At 53.8% G+C, this 22,771-nt stretch overlaps 1 protein-coding gene across 2 annotated transcripts in view; it reads right to left on the bottom strand.

Moving 5' to 3' along the window:
• Positions 1-22,771, bottom strand: part of EPHB2 (EPH receptor B2) — a 213,226-nt gene that overhangs the window by 42,125 nt on the left and 148,330 nt on the right. For both annotated transcript variants that reach the window (XM_043909168.1, XM_043909169.1), the window contains exons 4-5: positions 13,477-13,632; positions 11,867-12,202 (exon numbers count right to left, since the gene is read on the bottom strand). In XM_043909168.1, the coding sequence (XP_043765103.1) occupies positions 11,867-12,202; positions 13,477-13,632 (492 nt within the window). The remainder of the gene's footprint in view (positions 1-11,866; positions 12,203-13,476; positions 13,633-22,771) is intronic.

The following is a 22,771-nucleotide window of genomic DNA, read 5'->3' as shown; positions in this document are numbered from 1 at the left end:
TGGGGGCTACATTGTCCAGGCTCCTGTCCAGGAGGAGCCTGGCCGGCTACAGTCCATGGGGTTGCAGAGTCACACACGACTAAGCGTGCGTGCGCGCGCGCACACACACACACACACACACACACACACACACGCTCTGAGAGGCATGATGACTTCAAAGTCACGGCTAGTGAGGAGCTGAGCTGTGCCTGGAGACTTGTGCCCAAGACTGCCCTCTCATTCGCCCAGGCCAGAGTCTTCTGGGGCCTGCAGGCTCGGAGAGTCCGGACGCAGTGGGACAAGTAGTTTCGGGACAGGCATAGGGACGGGGCTGCAGAGGCAGGTGGGGGCCAGACCTCCAGACTTAGGCTTTATCCCCGAGGCCCTGGGTGGCCATAGGACGTCTGCAGTAGGGGTGGTAACACACACAAGAAGGAAGGCCCACAGCTAACACCTGACACTTCCTTGTTCACTCCACGCCAGGCACTTCGGCAAATGCTTTACATCAATTAAGTCATTTAACATTCACAGCAACCCGATGAGGCTGGTATTATTATTATCCCCATTTCACAGATGAGGAAGTGGAGGCACTGAAGTATGAGGTAAACTGGCCCAAAGTTACCAAGCCCCGGAGCTGGGATGTGAACCCAGGCCCACGCACATCCATCTCCTGTCCTCTCCGCTGGCTGTGGCAGAGGCAGGCTGACCACGGAGGTCTGGAGGCCAGGGGGTCTCAGCGGGCCTCTGAGGACAGCGTGGCCCACCGCCCACCCGGCCATCCTGGCTCTGGGCGCTCAGCTGTTGGTGGAGGCAGGTCGCCCACGGTCAGGGGGGTCTGGGTTTGGTGGGCTTAGCTGGTAGGCTTGGGTTACAGGCAGCGAACCCGGGTTCTGATCCCATAAGCCCCGTCACCCTGGGTGTGGCAAGGAGGAGGCATTCGCCGGGAAGACGATCAAGGCGGGCCAGCGAGGGCTGGCCTTTCTCCTGGAATCCAGGGGGATTAACGGCGGAGAAAAGGGAACAGCTGGACGATCCCCCATCCCTCCTGGCTGCCCGCCGCCCACCCTGAGGTGTCAGGTTGCCCTGTGAGTTGCTCTTTAGGGAATTCTGGTATTTTCAATTACCAGCCGGGCGCACCGGCAGGGAGGTGGGGTCAGGGGCGCCCCGTGACCCCTGCAAGAAGATGGAGCCCCAGGGAGCGAGCACAAAAGAGGCTTGCGGGGGTCGAGAGGGGACGGGGGAGGCCAGCCGGGCAGGGCCTTGCTCAGTGGGAGCAGGTGGTCAGGGGCCCCGCTGCCCCCAGCAAGCCCTGGGGGGAAACTTCCAGTCTCTTCCTCAGCTGAAACCTGGAGAAGGAGCCTTTCCTTCTGTGAGCCTCTTTCTCCCCCAGGGCCTGAAGGAATAGGAGGAGGGGGTTTCTGGGGTCTTCTGGGACTAGGGTCCTTTGACAGGCAGGAAGTCGGGAGGCCTGTGGGTCTGGCTACTGCAAGAGGGTGTGGGTTTGGGTCTCATTCAGTGCTGAGCTCTAAGGAAAGAGACCCCCACTCGGTATTTGCCCTTTCACCAGAAGATTCCATGAGCTTAGAGGGGCAGGGAAAGAGTCGCTGGCACTGGGGGGGGTCAGAGACGCCACCCCAAACCCCAGACTCTCAGACCCCACTGCCTCCCTGACATCTTCCCACGCCCTCCGTGGATTCCACCGGGAATAAAACCCACGGGCTCCCAAGCGCCACCCACACTGGCTGCCTCTCTGTCCCTGATCACACTGAGGTCATTCTTGCCTCGGGGCCTTGGCCTCACGGTGTTTCTGCCCGGAAACCTCCTCCCCCAGCTCTTCCATGACCAGTGCCTCCTCGTCATTCAAGTCGCATCACCTTCTCAGAGAGGCCCTTCCTGACCACCAGCCCGGCCGCAGTCACTGACCAGGCCACATGCTCTTTTCTTTATAGCATGAACAGTCTTCTCTGCAGACGGGGGCCTTGTGGCTCTTGTTCAGTCTATCCCTAGTGCCTGGAACAGTATGTAGCTCAGAGCAGGCACTCGGTCGATTCTTGGTGGAGGAAGAAAGGAAGAGGAGAGGAGGGAGGATGGGAGGCTGGCTCTCATTTTTTAGCCCTTTCAGCAGCGGCTGAGTCCACTGACCTTGGGGTTCGTAGCCTCAGGCAACATCCAGGAGAAGGCTATATGGCTTGTGTGATGCATGCATTGCTCAGTTGTGTCCGACTCTTTGAGACCCTATGGACTGGATCCTACCAGGCTCCTCTGTCCATAGGATTCTCCAGGCAAGAATACTGGAGTGGGTTGCCATGCCCTCCTCCAGGGGATCTTCCCGACCCAGGGATCGAATCTGCATCTCTTACATCTCCTGCATTGGCAGGTGGGTTCTTTACCACTAGTGCCGCACAGGAAGCCCTTTTCACATAATAGCTATTGTGTTTTGGAACCAGTAATCTGAGGAACATATTTTGGAGGGGGAAAAAAGTTGGTCCAGGAGATACTATTATTCTTTCCCTTAAACCTGAGAAGAACTCCTGTCTGGGGCGGCAAGGGGCAGTTCACCTGCTCATTCACTCTTCCCTTGACTCACTGCCGATTTAGCTGTATCCACCTGGTGCCACACGATCAGACAGAGTCCATCTTACAGATGAGGAAAGAGAGACTCAGATCAATGTCTCCTGCCCAGGGTGCCTCAGGTCCCAAGCAGTGGGGCTGGGATCAGGACCCAGGTCTGCCTGACTCGAAAACCCAGGTTGTTTTTCTCTCCTGGTTGTTTGGCCCTATCCACAAATGTGATTTGAGCAGGCTGAGGTCTGGCTCTGGGCTTCATGTTGTGGAAACATCCAATGGTCCACCCCCTAGTGGGCTGCTCAAGCACCCCTGATGTCATCTGAGGCCACCCAGTGGGAACCGGTCCCACCCCAGCATCTGGACTAGCAAGGGGGGAAGAGCCTGGACCTCGAATCAGGGGACCTAACTCAGCCTTCTGTGGGGACAGTGGCAAGGATGCTGGCAAGGTTAAATGAAGACCTGCATCTAAAGTGTTTAGCACAGGGCTTGGCCCAGAGTAAAGGATCTGGGTACATCAGCCATGTGTCACTGTCTGGGCCACTCAGACTCTCAAACAGCGCTGTGAGTAGCTGAGTGCTTAGCAAAGGATCATGAATGGTGGTGGTGACGGTGGAAGAGGGGAGAAGGAGCAACATCCAGGGTTCAGGTCCCATCTCTTATGCTCAGGTGACACTATTACTTCAGGCCAGTTACCCCTTCCTCTGAGCCCCGCTAAAATGTAAAATGGGTTGTGGCAGACAGTATCCACTGCCTACCAAATATCCATTCTTCCTTTCTCAAATTAACAGAATCCTGGTTCTTCACTGAGCACATTCTTCCTTAATAAAAGATTACACTTTCTCAAGCTTTTCAGCAGCTAGAAGTGGCCATGTAACAATGTGCTTGCCAATGAATGATAAGCTAAAGTGTGGGACTTCTAGAGAGTCTCTTTAAAATGAAGGAGCCCTACCCTTGTCACTTTTCTTCTTCCATCTTGCTGCCTGGCATATGGATGTGATAGCTGGAGCTCTTGCAGCCATTTTGGGCTATAAGGACAAGAAACTGTGTGCTGAGGAGTCTGAATCTCTAATGATTCCATCCAGTTGCCCTAACTCCTGTTTTCTGACATCCTTTACACATAAGAAAAATAAATCTCCATTTGGTCTAAGTTACTATGTAGACAGGTTGTATTAATTGCATCTCTATATCTACAACCTTTGTCCTAGAATTTGTGTAATCCCCCTCTGGCTATGGCTTTGGGCTTGGCTGTGTGACTTGCTCTGGCCAGTGGAATTTAAGTAAATATGATATAAGCAGAGGCTTGAAAAAGCCCTCCCATGTACCTGATGGCTGTGAGAACAGACCCAGGCTGACCTGTTGGAGGCTGAGACACATGGAGCAGCCTTGTTGCCCCAGCAGTCCCTGCCAGGGCCATTCTTGACTAGCTCACAGCACTCCACCCCAAACATGCAATAGAGCCCTGACAAAATCCAAAGAACTGCTGAGCGACCCGGAGTAGCTGAAGCACAAACATACGATTGCTCCCTGCCAAGACCCATCCAGCCAGGAGACTCACAAGCTAGATAAGTGCTTCTTGCTTTTACGGTTGATTGTTAAACAGCCTTACTGTGGCAGCGGCTATCTGTTCTTTTTCTTGCTCTCATAGGCAGCCAAACCAATCTCAGCTGAGAGTCTAGGCGGGCAAGGCCTCCCCCTGCAGAACGCTTGGGAGGATGAAAGAGGTTGATGCGTGCAGAGGGCTCGGCCCGGGGAGGGAAGTGCCCTCTTCCTCTCTCTTCCTTTCCCCAGGCATGGGCCTCACTGGGGGTTCTCTTGTTCTGTCTCTTTCTGATCCTCTCCACCCCTAGAGAGAGAAGTAGGTGAGCACTTGCTCATGCCAGTTCTGGAGACCAGCCACTCTGTGCCCACTCCACAGGAGGGCGAAAGGATCAGAGGCGAACACGGCTGGTAGAAAGGGCTTCGGAAAGTTGAAAGTTTTTCCGTGAGAAAGCTGCGTGGAGTGACGTTACGGACAGAGGCTGTGACAGCAGGCCAGGGGGTGGGAGACCAGCTCCGCCAAGCACCTGCTGCATGGTCTTGGGCAGGCACTTAGGAAGCTGCCGGGGCCTCAGTTTTCCTCCCTATAAAAGGAGGTGTTTGCACTGGATGGATGCTAATGTGTTTTTTAATTTGACCTCTGTTACCTCCCGGGTGTGATAGGCAGGATCACAGCTCCCGAAGATGTCCACGACCTAATCCCGGAATTGGTGAATCTGTTATCTTACATGGCAAAAGACACTGCAGATGTGATTAAGGTTATGGCCCTTGAGATGGGAGATTATCTTGGATCATCCAGGTGGACCCAGTCTAATCACTTGAGTCTTTAAAAGAGGAGGGAATCTTTCCCAGATGAGAGTCAGGCCAGAGAGTGAGAGTATGAGGAAGACTTGACGCCCGGTTGCTGCTTCTGAGATGCGGCGGGGGTGGGGTGGGGTGGGGTCTCTGTAAGGACCAGAGAGAGTCCCCTGGGAGCTAGGGAACCTCCTAGATGACAGTCAGCAAGGAAACGGAGATGTCTCTGCTACAAACACAGGGATCTGAATTCTGCTAACACCCGAACGAGTGAGGCCACCAGCAAGCAACACAGCCCTGCGAACGCTTGAGTTTAGCCTAGACTTCTGACCCATGGAACTGTAAGACAAAAACTACATCTCTTTCTCCATTGCTAAGTTTGCGGCATCTTGTTGCAGCAGCAACAGGAACCTAACACAACTTCTGATTTCATTCGAAGCCCAGCTACCATGTACTGTGCCCAGGGCTTCTACCACATTATTACTAACCTGGCAACGATCTTGGAAAGCTGGGATGATGAAAACATGTCCATCTGGAAGGGGAAGACTCTGAGGCTCAAGGAAGTAAGGGTCCCTAGACAGCCTGATCCCATAGCTTGGAAAGGGGCGTGCTACGTGAGGGTGGAGTTTGTCAAGCCCAGCACTGATGCCTCTTTTCCCCCCATGACTCCCTAGGACATGACGATGGGGGAATCTTCCTAACGGGTCGTTCAGTATGGGTGGCCCCAAAGGCTGCACTGCCTCAGCCAAGCGGTGGTGTGGCAGGTCCAGGCACACGGCTTGCCCCACCTCTGCAGAAGGTTTGGCTCCAGTTTCAGCACTGAGCCTTGAGTACGCAGTGATGTCATTATTCAGGGTCTGTCAGTGACTTGAAGGTGGGCAAGTCATTTAACTCCTGCCTTTCCTTACCTGTAAGATAAAAGAATAACAGGACCTACTGAGGTTGGGGAGATTTATCATCCAGCACTTCGTTATCTGGCAAATAATAAACACTTGCCAAATTGAGCTATTATTATGATTAGAGTGAATATAGGATGATTTGTGTGTGTTTAGATTTCCTGTGTTTTTATTTTTTGGCCATGGGATCTCAATTCCTCAACCAGGAATCGAACCCACGTCTCCTGCATTGAAAGTGTGGCGTCCCAACCACCGGGCCACCAGGAAAGTCCCGATCCCTGCTTTTTGAGTACTGACCACTTCAGGCAGCCTCTGAGGCACCTTCAGAGCCTGAGCTCACAGCACCCCACAGGCGAGTGTGGTGATACCCAGGAGGAAGATGTGATCGGATGCCGGCTAAGTGACCTGTCTGGGCCTATGTGCCTGTGAGCAGCTAGGCTTGATTCAAAACCAGGTTTGTTTGCCTGATTCCAAAGCCCAGACCCTTCTCTCCACCCCTGGGACCAGGCAGAGACGCGGCTCGTCAGGGCTTGCTTGGGGTGAGAGTGAGTCCGCTGCAGCCCTGGAGGGCCACCCAGAGTACTGAGGCAGGCTAGAGGGCCAGCCCCCTGTGGCTGAGGTGCTGCATGCACCTAGGTCTGTATGGCTGTCTCCGCCCTGTCATCTGGATCTCGGCTCCCGTGCCACCTCCTGAGAGAGGCTCTCCTCCGATTCTCTGACGCCCTCGCCAAGGCTCCCCTTCCCTCTCCCCATCTGTCCCCGTGTTGTCTTGTATTTTTGTGTTGAGAACCATGGGCTCTGCACAGCCAAACTGAACCCTGCCTCCTCCCCTGTCCCAGCTGAGTTAGCCCAGGCACGCGCCTCAGCCAATGCTGTTTCCTAAACCTTCAAGTGGGGACATGCAGCCAAGCCTGGTCTCCTGCCTCTGGGCACCCCCATTCCCCACCAAGAGGACTTGTGAACACAGGCAGAAAGGCGTTCTGGAATGGCTGAGTGTGGTTCGAAGTCAGCGTGATGGCTTTATGAAGTCAGAAGACAGCTCTGGCCCCCGTGAATGCCAAGGGAGTACAAGCCAGCCCCAATCACTTGCCCCAAAGAAATACTTTTTCCTTTTAAGGCCATGAGCTAGCTATTTATATATTGAATTTTAGGGTCTGATTAAAACCGAGCACTGAATGCATTTGTCTGGAAATCCAGTCTCCGGCCTTATTTTCCAGCATCATCGGAATTCTCCACGCCTCTCCTCACTCCACGCTTTTCTAGACCCCTTGGCAGCTGCTCACGAAGCACCCACTGCGGTGTGCCCCCATCTAGGCACCAGGAAAACCACAGTGAGGGGAAGGGACCCATAGTGTACTGCCGAGTACTGACGCTGGGGAGACAGACAGGAACGAAATGATCACAGACACGAGACTAAAATCTCAGCCACAGGAAGCTGAGGGCCGTGGTGCTGGGGGCATGTGACCGAGTCAGGATGGTCAATGAAGATGAGCTAAGGTCAAGAGGAAGGGGGAAAGGCGCAAAGCATCCCAAGCAGTGGGAACAGCATGTGCAAAGGTCCTGTGGCAGAGGAGCTTAGTGCCTCAGAGGAAGACAAAGGAGAATTCCCCTCCAGTTTGCCTCCTGTATTCTTTTCTCCCAGGATACCTTCTTCCCTGCCTGAGTCCATCTCTGTCTGTTAGAAGCCTCTCCATTCTTCAAAGAAAGTAAAAGTGTTAGCAGCTCAGTCGTGTCCGACTCTTTGTGACCCCATGGACTCTAGTCTGCCAGGCTCCTCTGTCCATGGGATTCTCCAGGTAAGAATACTGGAGTGGGTTCCTACTCCAGGTGATCTTCCCAACCCAAGGATTGCACCTGGGCCTCCTATAATGCAGGCAGCTCCTTTACCTGTCTGAGCCACCAGGAAAGACCCCCCCATTCTTCAAAGATAAGCTCAAATGCCTCCTCTTTCAGGAAGCCTTTCATGGCATGCCTTTCTCCCATTCCCTAGGAGGAAATGATTTCTCCCTCACCTCCCAGGCCCCTCCTTGCGTCCTCATTCATGCCTTATTGTACATAAACTACATCCAGGTCTCATCTTCCCAACCACAGCAGAAATCTTCAATGGCAGGAGCCATGTCTTCTCCAGTGTAGACTTGGAGTCACACGGTTCTGGGTTCAAACCCTAGTTGAGGCCACTTAGTAGTGGGACTTTACATACATGGCTCCACTTCTCTGGGCCTCTGTTTCCTCCTCTGGCAGAAGGGGAGGATGTGGTGAGGGTGTGTGTGGTTGCACAGCCCTCAGCTGGGCTCTGGATGCCTGAGAGAGAGTGGGGCTTATCCTGGGGCTTGGAACAAAGAGGATGGGGAAAGAGTGGTTATGGCCCAGAAAGCCCCAGGGCTTACAGGGCTTTGTTGTTCAGTTGCTGTCACGTGCAACTCGGCGACCCCATGGACTGCAGCACGCCAGGCTTCCCTGTCCTTCACTGTCTCCTGGAGTTCGCTCAAAGTCATGTCCATTGGCTCGGTGATGCCATCCAACCATCTCATCCTCTGTCACCCTCCTCTCCTCCTGCCCTCAATCTTTCCCAGCATCAGGGTCTTTTCCAATGAGTCTGCTCTCTGCATCAGGTGGAAGGATTGGAGCTTCAGCTTCAGCATCAGTCCTCCCAAGGAATATTCAGGACTGATCATCCTTTAGGATGGACTGGGTTGGATCTCCTTGCAGTCCAAGGGACTCTCAAGAGTCTTCTCCAACACCACAGGTCAAAAGCATCAATTCTTCGGCACTCAGCCTTCTTGATGGTCCAGTTCTCACACCCACAAATGAATACTGGAAAAAACCATAGCTTTGACTATACAGACCTTTCTCAGCAGGGGTTTGGATTCACTTAAATTTTACCCTCCCAAATCTAATGGTAAGGAACACCTGAGCCACTTGTGAAAAGTGCTGATTCCCCGGGCTTATTCCTGGGGTTCTGATCCAGCAGGTCTGGGGTGGGGTCAGGGGACCTGCATTCTGGAAAAGCTTTCATAGATTAAAAAAATTATTTATTTATTGGCGGAGCTGGCTTCGTTGCTGTGCGCGGGCTTTCCCCAGGTGTGAGTAGTGGGGGCTACGCTTCATTGCTGCGCAGGGGCCTTCCCTGCAGCGGCTCCTCTTGTGGAGCACGGGCCCCAGGGCGCTCAGGGTCTGCAGTTGTGGCCCGCAGGCTTAGCTGCTCCATGGCATGTGGGGTCTTAGTTCCCGGACCAGGGATGGAACCCGTGTCCCCTGAATTGGCAGGCAGATTCTTAACTCTTGGACCAACAGAGAAGTCCCTCTCATGGACTTTTGATGCACAATTTGGTGGGGAAATTGAGGTCCAAAGGGAGGAAGTGATTTTCTTGAGTGCGATGGGTTAGAGGGCGGATCTCAGCTCCACCTCTCTTGTAACAGGACCTCACACCCACACCCTTTCCCAGGAGCCCTGCAGGCTGTGTTCACTGTGGACCACTGTGCCACAGGTGGTGGCACGGGTTTATGTGGCCTGATATCGCTCGGCCACTTACATTCCCGCCATCACCACAAGAGAAACAAGCCCAGGGAGTTGCTAGTCCAAGGAGGATGGGGAGACGCATAGAACTGACCCAATTCAGCCACATTCTGGAGCTCTGCCCAGATTGGTGCAGATTAGATAAACCCTAGCTGATGCCCAGACTAGTGAGTGAGGAAATGAACGTTATTATGGTAAAATTCTGGGTTTGGGGGTGGTTTTGTTATACAGCGTTATCGCAGCAATATCTGACCAATACAGTAAAGTCACAAAACAAAGGAATGACAAAACTGGGTTTCAAACTCAGGTTCCCCTGCGACTAACCCAGGGCTTGTTACTCACTGTTCCTGCCTTTAATCCTGAGGGCTCCCCCAGCACCTTCCTCTCTGGGGCCCTCATTTCCACTCTGCCCCACCTCTATTCTCTGGGAACTTCCAGCTCCAGACAGGAGGGGTCCACTCCAGCAGCCCTTGCTGCTAGCAAGCTGAGCATTGTTAAGTAGGCAGTTTGACTCTTGGGGATCCCGAATGGTCACAGGGGAGGCCTGCACACCTAGGGAAAGAACTCCAGGGACTCTGGGGAATTTCTAGCTTCTCCCAGTTGAAAAGAGTTCCCTCGTCTCCACCCCGCACTGGGAGCCTGGGCTTCCCTACCTCAAGGGCTTTGTCAACCTGGAGAGACTCGGAACCAAGGCTTCATAATCTGCCGCGTGTCTTTGCCAACAGCTGCTGGCGTTGGAGGGGTTTCTCAGATTGCCCGCCTTGAGTCAGCTCCATCCGGACCCCCATCCGAGGCGGGCTTAAATGCACCCGTGAGCCTACAAGGGCTGCAGCATTCACTCATAAACGTGCCCTCTCGGCCCAGCAACACCACAAGCACTCACAAACATGACTATGCTCTTTCTATGACACAAACACACGGATGGGCTGAGCCACCCTCAGGCATACAAACTCAAGCTCGGATGTAGCAGAAGTATGCACACTCACACATGGACACTCATCAGATCCCCCCAGTCCACGGTTCCTCGGAGGCACCATAGATGGTGCTGAGCACTGGAGTCTGTTAGACCTAGTCAATTCCTGCCTCACACCCTGCCTAGCTTTGTGACTCAACTTTTCTGAGTACCATCTGTGAAATGGGGACACAGATGCCTCCTACTCCTGGAGGCCGGGGGGTGGGTGGCAGTGAGGTCATGTATAAAAACACCCCTCAACCAGGTGGAGCTGGCTGCCGCCTCTCCTTCCATGTGCATGTGCATGCCTTTTCTTCCTCTCAAAATCCCATCTGTTTCCATCAAGCCCTTCAAAACTCTGTGAGTCTTTCAAACTGCAGGTCAAATTCTGCCCCCTCCTGGAAGGCTTCCTGGACCTCCATCTCTGGATGCCCAGCCCACTCACTGTCTGTCTTGGAGCCTGGTCTCCCTTCGCCCCACTTAGATGGGCCCCAGACCACACTCACAGCAGGGCCTTGCAAAGACTGCTGAGTAAATTACTAAGGCGCACACTCAGAAGGCCAACCACAGTCTTCAGAAGGAACTGCAGGAACCATGAAATGCTGGAAAATCTCACGTGTCCCTTGGATGGGGATGAGACTGGGAAGGGTCTCCTGGACCTGGCCATCTGGAGGTCCCAGGTGAGCCTGAGGACAACGGCCTTGGTGGAGAGGTGCGTCTGGAAGCTTGAGTGCCGTGGAGTGAAGGGGGATGAGGGGAGGTGAGGGGAGGTGGTGGGATGCATCATTTGGCAACTATTTTTTTTGTTTTAAAGGAAACCAGGGCAGAAGATGGGGGTGGGGACATGGGGGTCACAGATGGATTATTAAAGGTAAGCCTGGGGAGAAGAGTTTTGCTGGAATTAGACTGGAGGGGGCTGAAGGTTCAGAAAAAGCACATGTGGAAACTGCTAGATGGCCACTGAAGTCTGTCTCCTCACCTGCTGTTGTGATGGAGGTTTAAGTTAGGCTGGGAGAGATGATGTTTCCCGACCTCCTTTGCAGCTTGGGGAGGCCACGAGACCACGTTCCTTCCAGTGGACCGTGCCCAAGAGTGGGAGGCGCCGCTTCTGCCTACCTTGCTTAAAACATACCGCTGCCCCGGTCTCCTGTCTCTCCCGTTTGTACAGGTCAGAGAGCAGACAAGCCCGCGACTCAGCTTCGAACAGGCGGACGAGGAGCGTGGAGGCTCGTGAGACAAGAGAGAAGGAAGCCAGGTCCCTGAAACTCCAGGTGGATCAGAGCTGCCCCTGCTGACCTGGCCTGCTCACCCCTGGACTCTTACACGAGAGAGAAACATTCTTCTGTGTTCTTGGAGCCACTGAACACCGGGCCCTTTTGTTATAGCAGCTTTACTTTCGTCTTCAAGAATACATGCTCAACAAATGGCAGTGATTATGATAAATGCCACCATAGCCAAGAGGTAACACTGATTCTCCCAGGTGGCCGGATCACATGAACAGCCTTGGAAAAGAGGAAAGCGCTCTGCAGATGTGAGGGAGTCTTTAACGAGAGCTGGCAGGATACCTGTCTGGCCCAGCATGGCACAGCGCCGCCCGGGGAGCCCGCATCCGAAGCCGCTTACCTGCCTGGTTGGTGGTGATGTTCACGGAGGCAAATTGCGGCGAGAAGGGGCTCTGGTCAGTGACGCCGTTCACGGCCTGGATCTCGAAGGTGTACTGGGTGTGGGCCAGCAGGTCGCTGATGTAAATGCGCGGCTCGGTGAGGCCCAGCTGGCGGGGGGCGTACTGCACGTTGTCCCCGCAGCGGGTGCACGCGCCCCGGCCCGAGCCGCAACTCTTGCAGATGATGTTGTAGACCAGGTCCTCGCGGCCTCCCGAGTCCCGGGGCGGGGCCCACTCGAGCATGAGTGAGGTCTCGTTGACACTGGAGATCACGGCCTGGGGCGCGGAGGGGATCGCTGCGGAGGGGGGAGGGGTCTGTCAGGGGGGGTGGGGGTGCATTCCCCAAGAGACCGCTCTGTGCCCACTGCCCTGGCTCCAGCCTAGGCCTCCCCAAAGCCTTCCTCTAAACCCTTTCTCCTCTCCACCCAAGAGACATGCTTCTAGAATATAACTCTCCATCCTACTGTACCCACCTGCTCAAACCTTTCTCCCCGGACTCCACCCTCCTCCGTGTTCCTTACTAGGGACAGTCTTTTTGAGTTGGAATTATATCCACCCAATATCTATTTCCTGGAGAAGGAAATGGCAGCCCACTCCAATATTCTTGCCTGGAAAATTCCATGGACAGAGGAGCCTGGCAGGTTACAGTCCATGGGGTCACAAAAGAGTCGGACACGACTGAGTGACCAAACAACAAACATCTATTTCCCCCCTTTTCCTTATAACAGGACCCACCTTTATTGACGGTGGCAATATGTCCAACTAAAGACTCTTATTTCCCAGCCTCCTGGGATTAAGTGCTGGCCACTGATATACAGAAGTTGACAGTTAGGACTTTTTCTTAAAAGGAGATAGCTATAGTAGGTCCCCTTATCCCTTTCCCACTTTCCACGACTGAGAATGTGTGTGGTGGCTGGAGCTTCAGCAGCCACGTTGGACCATGATGTGACCCAAAGGGTGGAAACCGCCTGCTGCGGCTGGAAGAGCAGAATAAAGTGCAGGGTCTTGGGGAACTTCATGATTTACCGCGTTACCCGAGGGTTGCCTGTCTTTGGGTTTCCAAGAATAAATTCTTAAGGTTTAAGCTACAGGGGTCAGTTCTCTGCTACTGGCAGCTGACTGCCTTTCCTGTCTGATACAGGGCTGTGACATGGCCCTCGCGGTCACCCTGTTCTTGGAGAACCTTGGCCTGTGATTCAGGCAACCGCCGCCAGAAAAGAACACTGGGAAGCCTTTTCTACCACAGACACCACCTGTGTTGGCTCTTCTTCTGCCAAGCTTTCCATTCTCTGTCCCTTTGTGAATCAAGACCTTGACTTCATCCTGCGTGTGACTTAGCAGAAGGGGGTGAGGAGCCAGATGCCAGCTCTGCGGTGTCTCCGGTTGGCAGCACGACCACCCCAGGATGGTTCTTTCTAGCCAGTTTTCCGTTTCCCCTCCCACCAGGTGCCTGGCTGCCCCTCACTTAGGAAAGGTTACTGGAGCCGGACAGCCACCCCACCCTCTGAGAGTTCCTGCAGGTGGACTCGGGACTCGGTCGGGCATCCCATTCCAGGGGCCCTGGACGTACTTGTGCAGGGCATGTCCACGGGGTCCAGGTCTGCTCTGTAGTAGCCGTTGCGGCAGACGCAGTTGGTGGCCCCTTCTGAAGTGGTCCGGCTATTGATGGGGCAGTGGGTACAGGCCTCATCCCCTTGGTTGGCCTTGAAGGTTCCAGATGGGCAACCTAGAGAGAAGACAAGGAGAGTCACTGGGGAAACCAAATGAAAACTCAGGCCACAAGCCACGGAAGGACTATGCAACGTCCCAGAGGGGCCACACCGTGGGGTTCACTGATGGGGAACCTCACCTCTGAAAGCTCTTGAGGGTCTCCAGGCCCCAACACGGCAGTCCCAGCTGTGCCCAGAAGGTTCCCCTGAAGCTGGAGTTTGTCTCTGAAGCTGTCTGTGAGTTCAGCTGGGGCCCCTAGCAACCATCCCTTCCTCCTGCAGGTGGGCTGTACCACAGCTTCTAGGACCAATCCCGACTTAGTCTGAAGACTGTGACGAAGCCTAGGGCAGTGCCCATGGTCCAGGCTTGGTGACTAATGGCTGGCTGGGCTCTGATTCTAGTACCTAGATTCCTGGGTTCTAGGTGATTGCGAGGATAACATTGCAGGAGAAAAGTCCTAGCCCAGCACAGGGCATGTAGAGAGGTGATGTGGGAGAGCAGGAAAGGAGGCTGGCTTGGGAAGCAGACAGACCTGAGTCTGAGTTTCGGTTTGGCCCTTTTTCTAGCTGTGTGGCCCAGACAAATAGTTTATCCATTCTGAGACTTGTTTTCTTTTTTAGTAAAATTATGATGTGTGTGTGTATGTGTGCACACTTAGTCATACCCAACTCTTTGTGACCCAGTGGGCTGTAGCCCGTCAGGCCCATGAGATTTTCCTAGCAAGAATACTGGAGTGGTTTGCCATTTCCTTCTCCAGGGGATCTTTCCAACCCAGGGATCGAAACCGCGACTCCTGAATCTCCTGCAATGCATGTGGATTCTTTACCGCTGAGCCACTGGAAAAGCAAAATTATGCCAAGGCCCATTTCTGAAGGCCATTGTGAACATTTTGCATAAATATGCGAGGCACATGGCCCGAGGCCTTGCACAGTATAGATGTCCAATGAATAGTAGCTGTTAACAGCAGGTGTTTGATCTATTTAGTAAAGAGGGCTTGCAGTACCAGGGGCAGCCTGAGGAGGGCAGTGTTTGCACTTGGTGGGCATTCAACAAGCTGGGTTTTCCCCTGGGGTTTCGGCATTCTTCCCTGCTCTGGGGGCATGTTTAGGATTTGGATTCAGGGCCTAACGCTCAGCGCTTAGATTCTTCAAGAGGTGTCCACTCCTGTGTCTTCCTATGTGCAGACCCAGCCCCCCACCCTCCTCCTGGCCCTGGACTGGAAATCAGGAGGTATGGGGTCTAGGTCTTGCCCATTTCTTGGCCTCAGTTTCTTCTGCATTCTGGGGTTCATAATCTCAGCTCTCCTATGGTGCCTCAGGTCAGGGGGTCAAGCAAGGGGTAAGTGAGAGGTGGACCAGGAAGAGCTGTGCAATGTGCAAGCTCTTCCTGGGGATGTAATGTGGCTGGACTGCCCAGAGGCCAGGGGCTTCACCTGCCCCTGTGCATTCCATGCCCATGTTCTGTGTGACCTTTGGCAAGTAACTCCACCTCTCTGAGCATTAGTTTCCTCATATATTATAAATGGCTCACATAGATGTCCCTGAATCATTTTTCCAGTCCAGTCTAAGTCTTAGCAACTTTCTTTCCTCCCAGACCCCTCAGAGACGCTGCTCTCCTTAGTCTTACATGGTTCCCTAAGCTCCATGCCATGGGCTGGGACCCGTCTTCGGTCTGTTAGGAAGCGGGCTGCATGGTAGGAAGTGAGCAGCAGGTGAGGGAGGAAAGCTTTATCTGTAGGTACAGCCGCTCCCCATTGCTTGCATTACCACTTGAGATTGCACATGACTGTGGCCTTAAAAGTATGTTTGAGACAACTTCAAATCGCCACACATTCTGGATTCAAGTCAAGTTGGAATATCCTGAGATGGCCAAAAAAGCACTGAAAAGCCTGCTTCTATTTCCAACATCCTATCTACGTGAAGCAGGATTTTCTGCAATGACAGCAACCAAACAAGATGATGGAGTAGACTGGACACACTTTGGGTGTCACTGTCTCCTGTCACCCCAGATGGAACCATCTAGTTGCAGGAAAACAAGCTCAGGGCTCCCACTGATTCTGCATTATGGTGAGTTGTATAATTATTTCAGGGGCTTCCCTGGTGGTTCAGCAGTAAAGAATCTGCCTGCAATACAGGAGATGAGGGTTCAGTCCCTGGGTCGGGAAGATCCCCTGGAGGAGGGCATGGCAACCCACTGCAGTACCCTTGCCTGGGAAATCCTGCGGACAGGGGAGCCTGACTGGTTACAGTCCACGGGGTCAAAAAGAGTCGGACACACACACACAATTATTTCATTATATATCAAAATGTAATTATGATAGAAATAGAGTGCACAATAAATGTAATTGAATCATCCCACAACCATCACCCCTTCTCTGGTCTGTGGAAAATTTGTCCTCCACAAAACCGGTCCCTGCTGCCAAAAACATTGGGGATCACCACCTTACGTGACTTGAGTTCAGGGTACTTCACTCCTCTGTCATAGTTACTCATCAAGGGGACTCTCTTGGCCTTGTTCTTGGCTCCCCCAGGACTGAGCCATGTCTAATCCACGGCTTTGTCCCCTGCGCCTAGCACAGAGCCTGGCGCCGAGCAGCTGCCCCACACATACTCCCCGAAGCCGCCTGCTGAAGCGGAAAGGGCCTGGGCTTCGGGGACCATATCGGCCGAAAGGCAGGGAGGAGCGGAGCTTACTGTGCCGGCTGCTGAGCGAACCCCGGCTCCTCCTGTGCCTGCCTCTGGCCTGGAGCCAGATGCTTGTTTCCCCATCTGTAAAATGGGGCAATAGCATCTACCTCCTGGAGTTGTTGTGAGGATTACCTGGGTCAATTCAGGCAAAACTGCCTCAACAATTCCTGGCATTAGTAAGCTGTATCTGGTTCAAGCACCAGCCTGCTGGGTGACCTCAGAGAGGTGGTTCAGCCTCTCTGAACTACAGTTTTCTCCTTGGTAAGAGAGTGTCTACCTCCAAAAGTAGCCATGAAGGATTGCATGTGATGAACAGTGCCTGGCCCAGGGTCAGAGAGGGGTTGCAGTTCCAATCTCAGGGAAGTCTCCGTGATGAAGCAAACGGCGTTTCCCCCAGGGGTGCTAAAACACAGCACCCTCACTCCACCTGGGGTCCTACTTTGCCTGCCTTTTGCAGGGGAGCTTCCAGGTGGCAACCCCCCTAATTCTGCAGCCCTGGCTGGTGCCACCCTGACCAGGCTCTGCCAGGATCTTGGAGAAGAACTAGGTTCAGCCCAGTCCCTAAGGAGCTGCTGGACAAGGGAAAGACCGTACCTTGAAGCAACCAGCCAGGCCACAGCGACCCCAATGAGGAGGGTGGCAGGAGGTGCCTCATCCGTCACACAGAGGGGGAAAACCAGGGCTCCGGAGCGTAAATACGAAACGCATAGCATTTATTGAGTACTCATTAAGTGCTGGCCCTGTTCAAAGGACTGAACCCATAGGAACAGATCCAAACCCCACCCAGCCCTACATCAGAGGTAGTGTTTTCTGATGAGGGAAAGAAAGCAGAGAGGTGAAGTAGTTTTCCGAGGATGTGGGCTTACAGGGGCAGTGCTGGGATCTGATCTCGGCTGGTCTGACTGCGGAGGTCACATCCCTAACCGCCACACTGTTCTGCCTGTGAGAGACTTGCACTATGCCGATGGTCCACACGTGCTGGGCAGGGACTGGCGGCTTCTGCTCTGGGCGCCCGTCCAGGGCTTGCTGCGCTTTGTTGCGCTGGCCCTGGACACCCTGACCGCCCTCCCTCTTAGGCACCAGCCTTCCCCTGCTGGATGGATGAAGGGACAGCCTTGCCATCTCGGCCTCTCGGCAATGTCCCGTCCAGACACACGGGCTGCATCCCTGGCTCTAGCTGCGTGGTTGAGCTCTCTGAGCCTCAATGTGCTCTGCGGTAGAATGGGGCCACGGGGATCCCGTGAGGGCCACATGCTAGAGGCCAAAGGCTTTGGTCCCAAGACTGGGATCCTCCTGGCTCCCTCCCAGGCGAGAGCCTGCCCAGCTTTAGCACGCCTCTCCCATCTGCTGGCAGTTCCGTGGGCCTGGCCAGTGGGTGGCTGCCCGCTCTCCACTCCGCGCTGTGCCAGCCCCTCCATCTGGACCACCTTCCCGGCTGGCCTCCCTGCATCGCCATGTCCCGGTCCCCCTCTCTGATGCCCCAGTCTGCCTCCATCAGCAGGCTTCCTGCCTGGCCACCCCTCAGCCCTCCCGCGGGACATTCTGTACTTTCTGTATATTTGGGCTTCATGAAAACCACCCGTTGGTCTTGGGAAATGGCATCGCTCTCCACCTGGTCACCAGGAGCCCTGGGGGCCTCCTCCTCTCCCTCACCCACTGTGGCCAATCAATTACCAGGCCTTCCCTCCTCAGCAGGGCCTGTCCCTGGCTCTCCTCAGCCGCCCCCCGCTCCGCGGGCATCCGGAAAGCCCCTTCTGCCCACTCCTGAGCCTCTCATGGCCATCTGGCCTCCTGCAGCCCACCCTCCAGAGCCAGCTTTCCAAAGCACTGACTTTTTTTGCGTCCTTTGAAAATCCACAATGGCATATACAATGGAATATTATTCAGCCATAAAAAGGAACGAAGTATTGATACACGCTGCAACATGGATGAACCTTGAAAGCATCGTGCTTGGTGAAAGAAGCTGGACACAAAGGCCGCACAGTGCATGCTTCCATTTATATGAAAATGGGTAGACGGGGCACATCTAGAGAGACAGAAAGTAGCTGAGGGGTTGCCAGGGGCTGTTGAGAGCGGCGAATGGAGAGTGACTGCTAATGGCTACGGGGCTTCTTTCTGAGGTGATGAACATGTTCTAAAGTCGACTGTGGTGAGGGTTACACAATTCTGTGAAAATACTAAAAAAAAGAAAGGTCACTAACTTGTACAATTTAAAGAGGTGAATTTTATGGTAATGTGAATTGTATCAAAATAAAATTTCTATGTAAGAAAAATCCACGATCGCTCCCTAAACTCCTCAGGGTGCCCGGGACCCCAGAGCCGGCACCTGCCCGCTCTCAGCACCCACCGCCCCAAGCCTGACGCTGCACTGTCCACCGCGTGCGGCGCCTCCCTCCCCCAGCCCGCCCCCACGCCTGTGTCCCTCCTGCCCTCATTACCTGGAATGCCCTCCCTTTGTCATCAGGCACACTCTTACGCCCCGTTAGGACAGCACAGGTATCCATCCCCCTTCCAGGATGTCTTCCCCAAGCCACCTCCCCCAAAAAGGGTTGAGGGGCCTATTTGAACTACTTACACATCTGTAAGTATGACTGTAAACTCCCAATATGATGTTGGCTACCTAGCGAGTGATGGATGGAGGGAGTGAGGACCTGCGGGTATCCGCTCCGCTGCTGCGCTTGACATGTGAGTCAACAGGTCCACAGAGGGGCAAATAACACGTGGCTCTTTAGCAGCAGAGGCAGAGTCTGATCCCAAGTGTACAGTGTGATGAGGGTGTGCTGGGGTCTTAGCCCCCTACCAGCCACCTCTTCTCATACAGAGAAGGGGTCGGAGGCAGCCCCCAGTCCATGCTGCCCAGGGCCCCAGGGCCCACACTGCTCCTAGCATCTCAGCTGGGGAAGGCACAGAACTGCTAACACCTGAGTCTCGTGTATAGAAGTGGGAAGAAAACAGAGACAGCTGAGGTCACAAACTTCGGTGGCTTTACCCCAGATAGGTGTGGGTTCAGACAGGTCTCCTGCCCTCTCTGAGACTCAGTCTCCTCCCTGGAAAGGGAACTGACCCCTACGTGGTTTAGACGTGGCGAGAGGCCTCTGAGCGTGTCTCTTGCTCCACCTCGGCCTCCCTGCCAATCATCTGCAGTAGCTGGAGTGATCTCATGAGAAGAACCAGAGCTCAAGCTCACCACGGGGCCCCACGTGCTCAGAATGAATGCACGCACCTAGGCCTGGAAGGGCGGTTCTGGAGCCTTCCTGCCCCTTCCTGATACTCTCCCCTTCGTCTCTATTCCCTTCACTGACCCTCATCACAATTTGCAATCATATTAGGAAATAGCTTATCAACTTGTGTGCCATCTGTCCTTTTCCTGCATTTGGAAGTACCCGGAGAGGAAAAGAACCTGGTTGGTCTGGTTCTCCTTGGTTGCCTAGCAACTGGCAGAGTGGTGGGAACATAGTAGGTGCTCAGCATGCATTTCTTGAGGGAACAGATATGCCCCTTACAAGGTGTTGTGAGAATATGAGACAGTGGGAGAGAAAAGACTTAGTAAATGCCAGGTTGGGTACCACCGTTATCATGTCAATTTCACCAGAACTGCCTCAAGGCTCAGATCTCTCTCCACGTCTCACTTTTCCCCATGGGTCCTCCCATGGGCCTGTCCACCAGGGAGACCGAGTCATCCCTGGTTTTCAGACTGGAAGCTCTGCATCCCAGAAATAGCCACAGTCCCCGGACAAACCCTCCTGGATGCACAGCCCCATCTGTCTGTCACCTCTCTCTTCTGTTTGAAGGTCTCTGGATGCTCCGGGCGTGTACACACCAGTCCCTGTACCTGAATGCCCACCTCCCCCATCCTCCGATCCCGCTGGATCGGTGTGTCTGACATGTGTTCCTCTGGGAGGCCTGCCTTCCGCTGTCCACAGCAGATGACTCGACTCCACTGCAGCATATCAGGTACAGGTTACCCGGACAGTGATGTGCCGGTAAACGGCTATTTGGCGGGTGGGGGGAATGCCCTGATTTGTTGTGTTTGCCAATTGATATGGTGAAAATGCTCTCCCACCAGGGCAAATTTCAAGCTACCAATCTGAGATAACTAAACACTGAGTTAGGAAGAAATGCCCACAGTCAGCTCTTGTGAGCCAAACCAGCAAAACCCAGCCCATCCCACCACTAGACCTCACCTGTACGTCACCACCCATCGGCTGGTGACCCCTGGTTCAGGTAGGGGCCGGGCTTTAATCTACATCCTGAGCACCTAGTACAGGGTAGGGTGCATAGAAGGTGCTCAGTTAATTCAGTCTGCCAGATGAAGGCAGGTCTGTCTCTCTAACTGGACTGCGAGCAACCTGGGGTTAGGGGCTGTGGGTTTGATAGGTTAACACATGTAAAGTGCTTAGGATATAGAGCAAGTGCTATATAAACCTTAGCTGTTATTACTCATTCAGCATGTAGGGACAGTAATAATCACCCTTTATTACGTGCTTTCAAGGTGACAAGCCCAGTGCAAGTGATTTACACGGGTTCTCTCACTGAATCCACGCAACCACTCATTGAAGTAGGTTATCATTATCACCCCCATTTTACAGATGATGAAACTGAGGCTTGGAGGGGGTAAGTGAACGTCACAAGGTCACACAGCTACTAAATGGCAGAACTGAGGTTTGACTCCAGGTCTTTGTGGTTCCAGGTACTACCGGTTACAGGAATTATCAAGTGGCGGAGTGTCAGGGCTGGAGACCATTTTTCAGGCCAACTGAGGGGACAGGGCTTGCTGGGGTCACTCAGCAAGGTAGAGGGGCAAAGCCTGGGCCCCAAACCCAGGACCTGGAGCCAAAGTGGGCAGGCAGCACCTGCCTTCTGCAGATTCCTGGAGCCCTCAGCCAGGCAACCCGAGGCGGGGATGGCAGTCAGCCGGGAGGAGGAGAGAGGATTACGGGGAAACAGATTTTCTCCCTGCCTGCCCCCTGGGCTCCGGGGATAGGTGATAATTGACCGAGTGAGCCCTGAGTCAGGCCGAGGCGGGGCTCCATCTGGGCCTGGCACAGCGGGGCTGCTAATTGGCACAGAGCGATCCTCGAAGCCTCTCTGGCTGGCCCGCCGCTCGGCTCCCCCTTCTCTGCCCAGAGACTACGGGTTAATCCCCAAACAACTGATGGGCAGGGGAGTGGAGTGCTGTCAGGCCGCATGTGCCAGGCCTCGGGGTGGGGAAGCAGTGTCTCTCTCTTTCTGGGGGTGTCCAGCAGACCAGGGGAATCTGTCTGTGTTCTGAGTAGAGGCCGGCTCACCACAGTCTAGCTCCCACTCCTAAGAAATGGATGAAATTGAACCAGGGCCTGAACCGTGGAGCTCGCTGCCAGGGCGGAATCCCAGGCCTGCCTCTGGCTAACAGCGCAACTGTGGGTAAGTTCCCTAACTCTCTGTGCCTCAGTTTCCATGTTTGTATAATAGGGGGGAATGATGACACTGCCTTATATTTGCTGGGAAGATGACATGAGTTAAGGGAAGGAAGGCACTTGCTATAGTGCCTGCCTGGTTCATATGAAGGGCTATACAAGCGTTTACTTCTATTATATACATTCATTCTTGGCCCACCGCTTGCTTTGTGATAAGACCTGGGGATACAGAGACAAAGAAGATATAGTCTCTGCACTCAGGAGTGCGGGTCCATTTGGGGAGGTGGTGTGTTATGAATTTATTCAATAGGCACTTATTAAGCCCTTGTTATTTCACGGCTGGTGACTGCAGCTTGCTCCTTGGAAGAAAAGCTATGACTAACCTAGACAGCATGTTAAAAAGCAGAGACATTACTTTGCCAACAAAGGTCCATCTAGTCAAAGCTATGGTTTTTCCAGTGGTCATGTATGGATGTGAGAGTTGGACTATAAAGAAAGCTGAGCGCCGAAAAATTGATGCTTTTGAACTACGGTGTTGGAGAAGACTCTTGAGAGTCCCTTGGACTGCAAGGAGATCTAACCAGTCCATCCTCAAGAAAATCAGTCCTGAATGTTCATTGGAAGGATTGATGCTGAAGCTGAAACTCCAATAATTTGGCCACCTGATGCAAAGAGCTGACTCGTTGGAAAAGACCCTGATGCTGGGAAAGATTGAGGGCAGGAGGAGAAGGGGACAACAGAGGATGAGATGGTTGGATGGCATCACCGACTCGATGGACACAAGTTTGAGTAAGCTCTAGGAGTAGGTGATGGACAGGGAGGCCTGACGTGCTGCAGTCCTTGGGGTTGCAAAGAGTCGGACATGACTGAGCAAAAGGCTGCCATGTCTTCCTTTAACCAGGGCTAACTGCTGGCTGCCGTGGGCAGAGGGGCTAGGGAGTGGTCCTGGGCTCTGTAGTGCCTGGTTTGAAGGGCAGCTGGCCTAGCTTCCTGCCTTGAGATCTCCAGGAAGTTCTGGATTTGGGTAGTGGAAGGGTTTGGACCTAGAGAAGAGTCCTGGGCACAGAAGAGG

This window comes from Cervus elaphus, chromosome 8 (assembly GCF_910594005.1).
Source record: "Cervus elaphus chromosome 8, mCerEla1.1, whole genome shotgun sequence".
Classification (NCBI taxonomy): Eukaryota; Metazoa; Chordata; class Mammalia; order Artiodactyla; family Cervidae; genus Cervus; species Cervus elaphus.
This window is presented reverse-complemented; position numbering and strand designations above follow the sequence as displayed.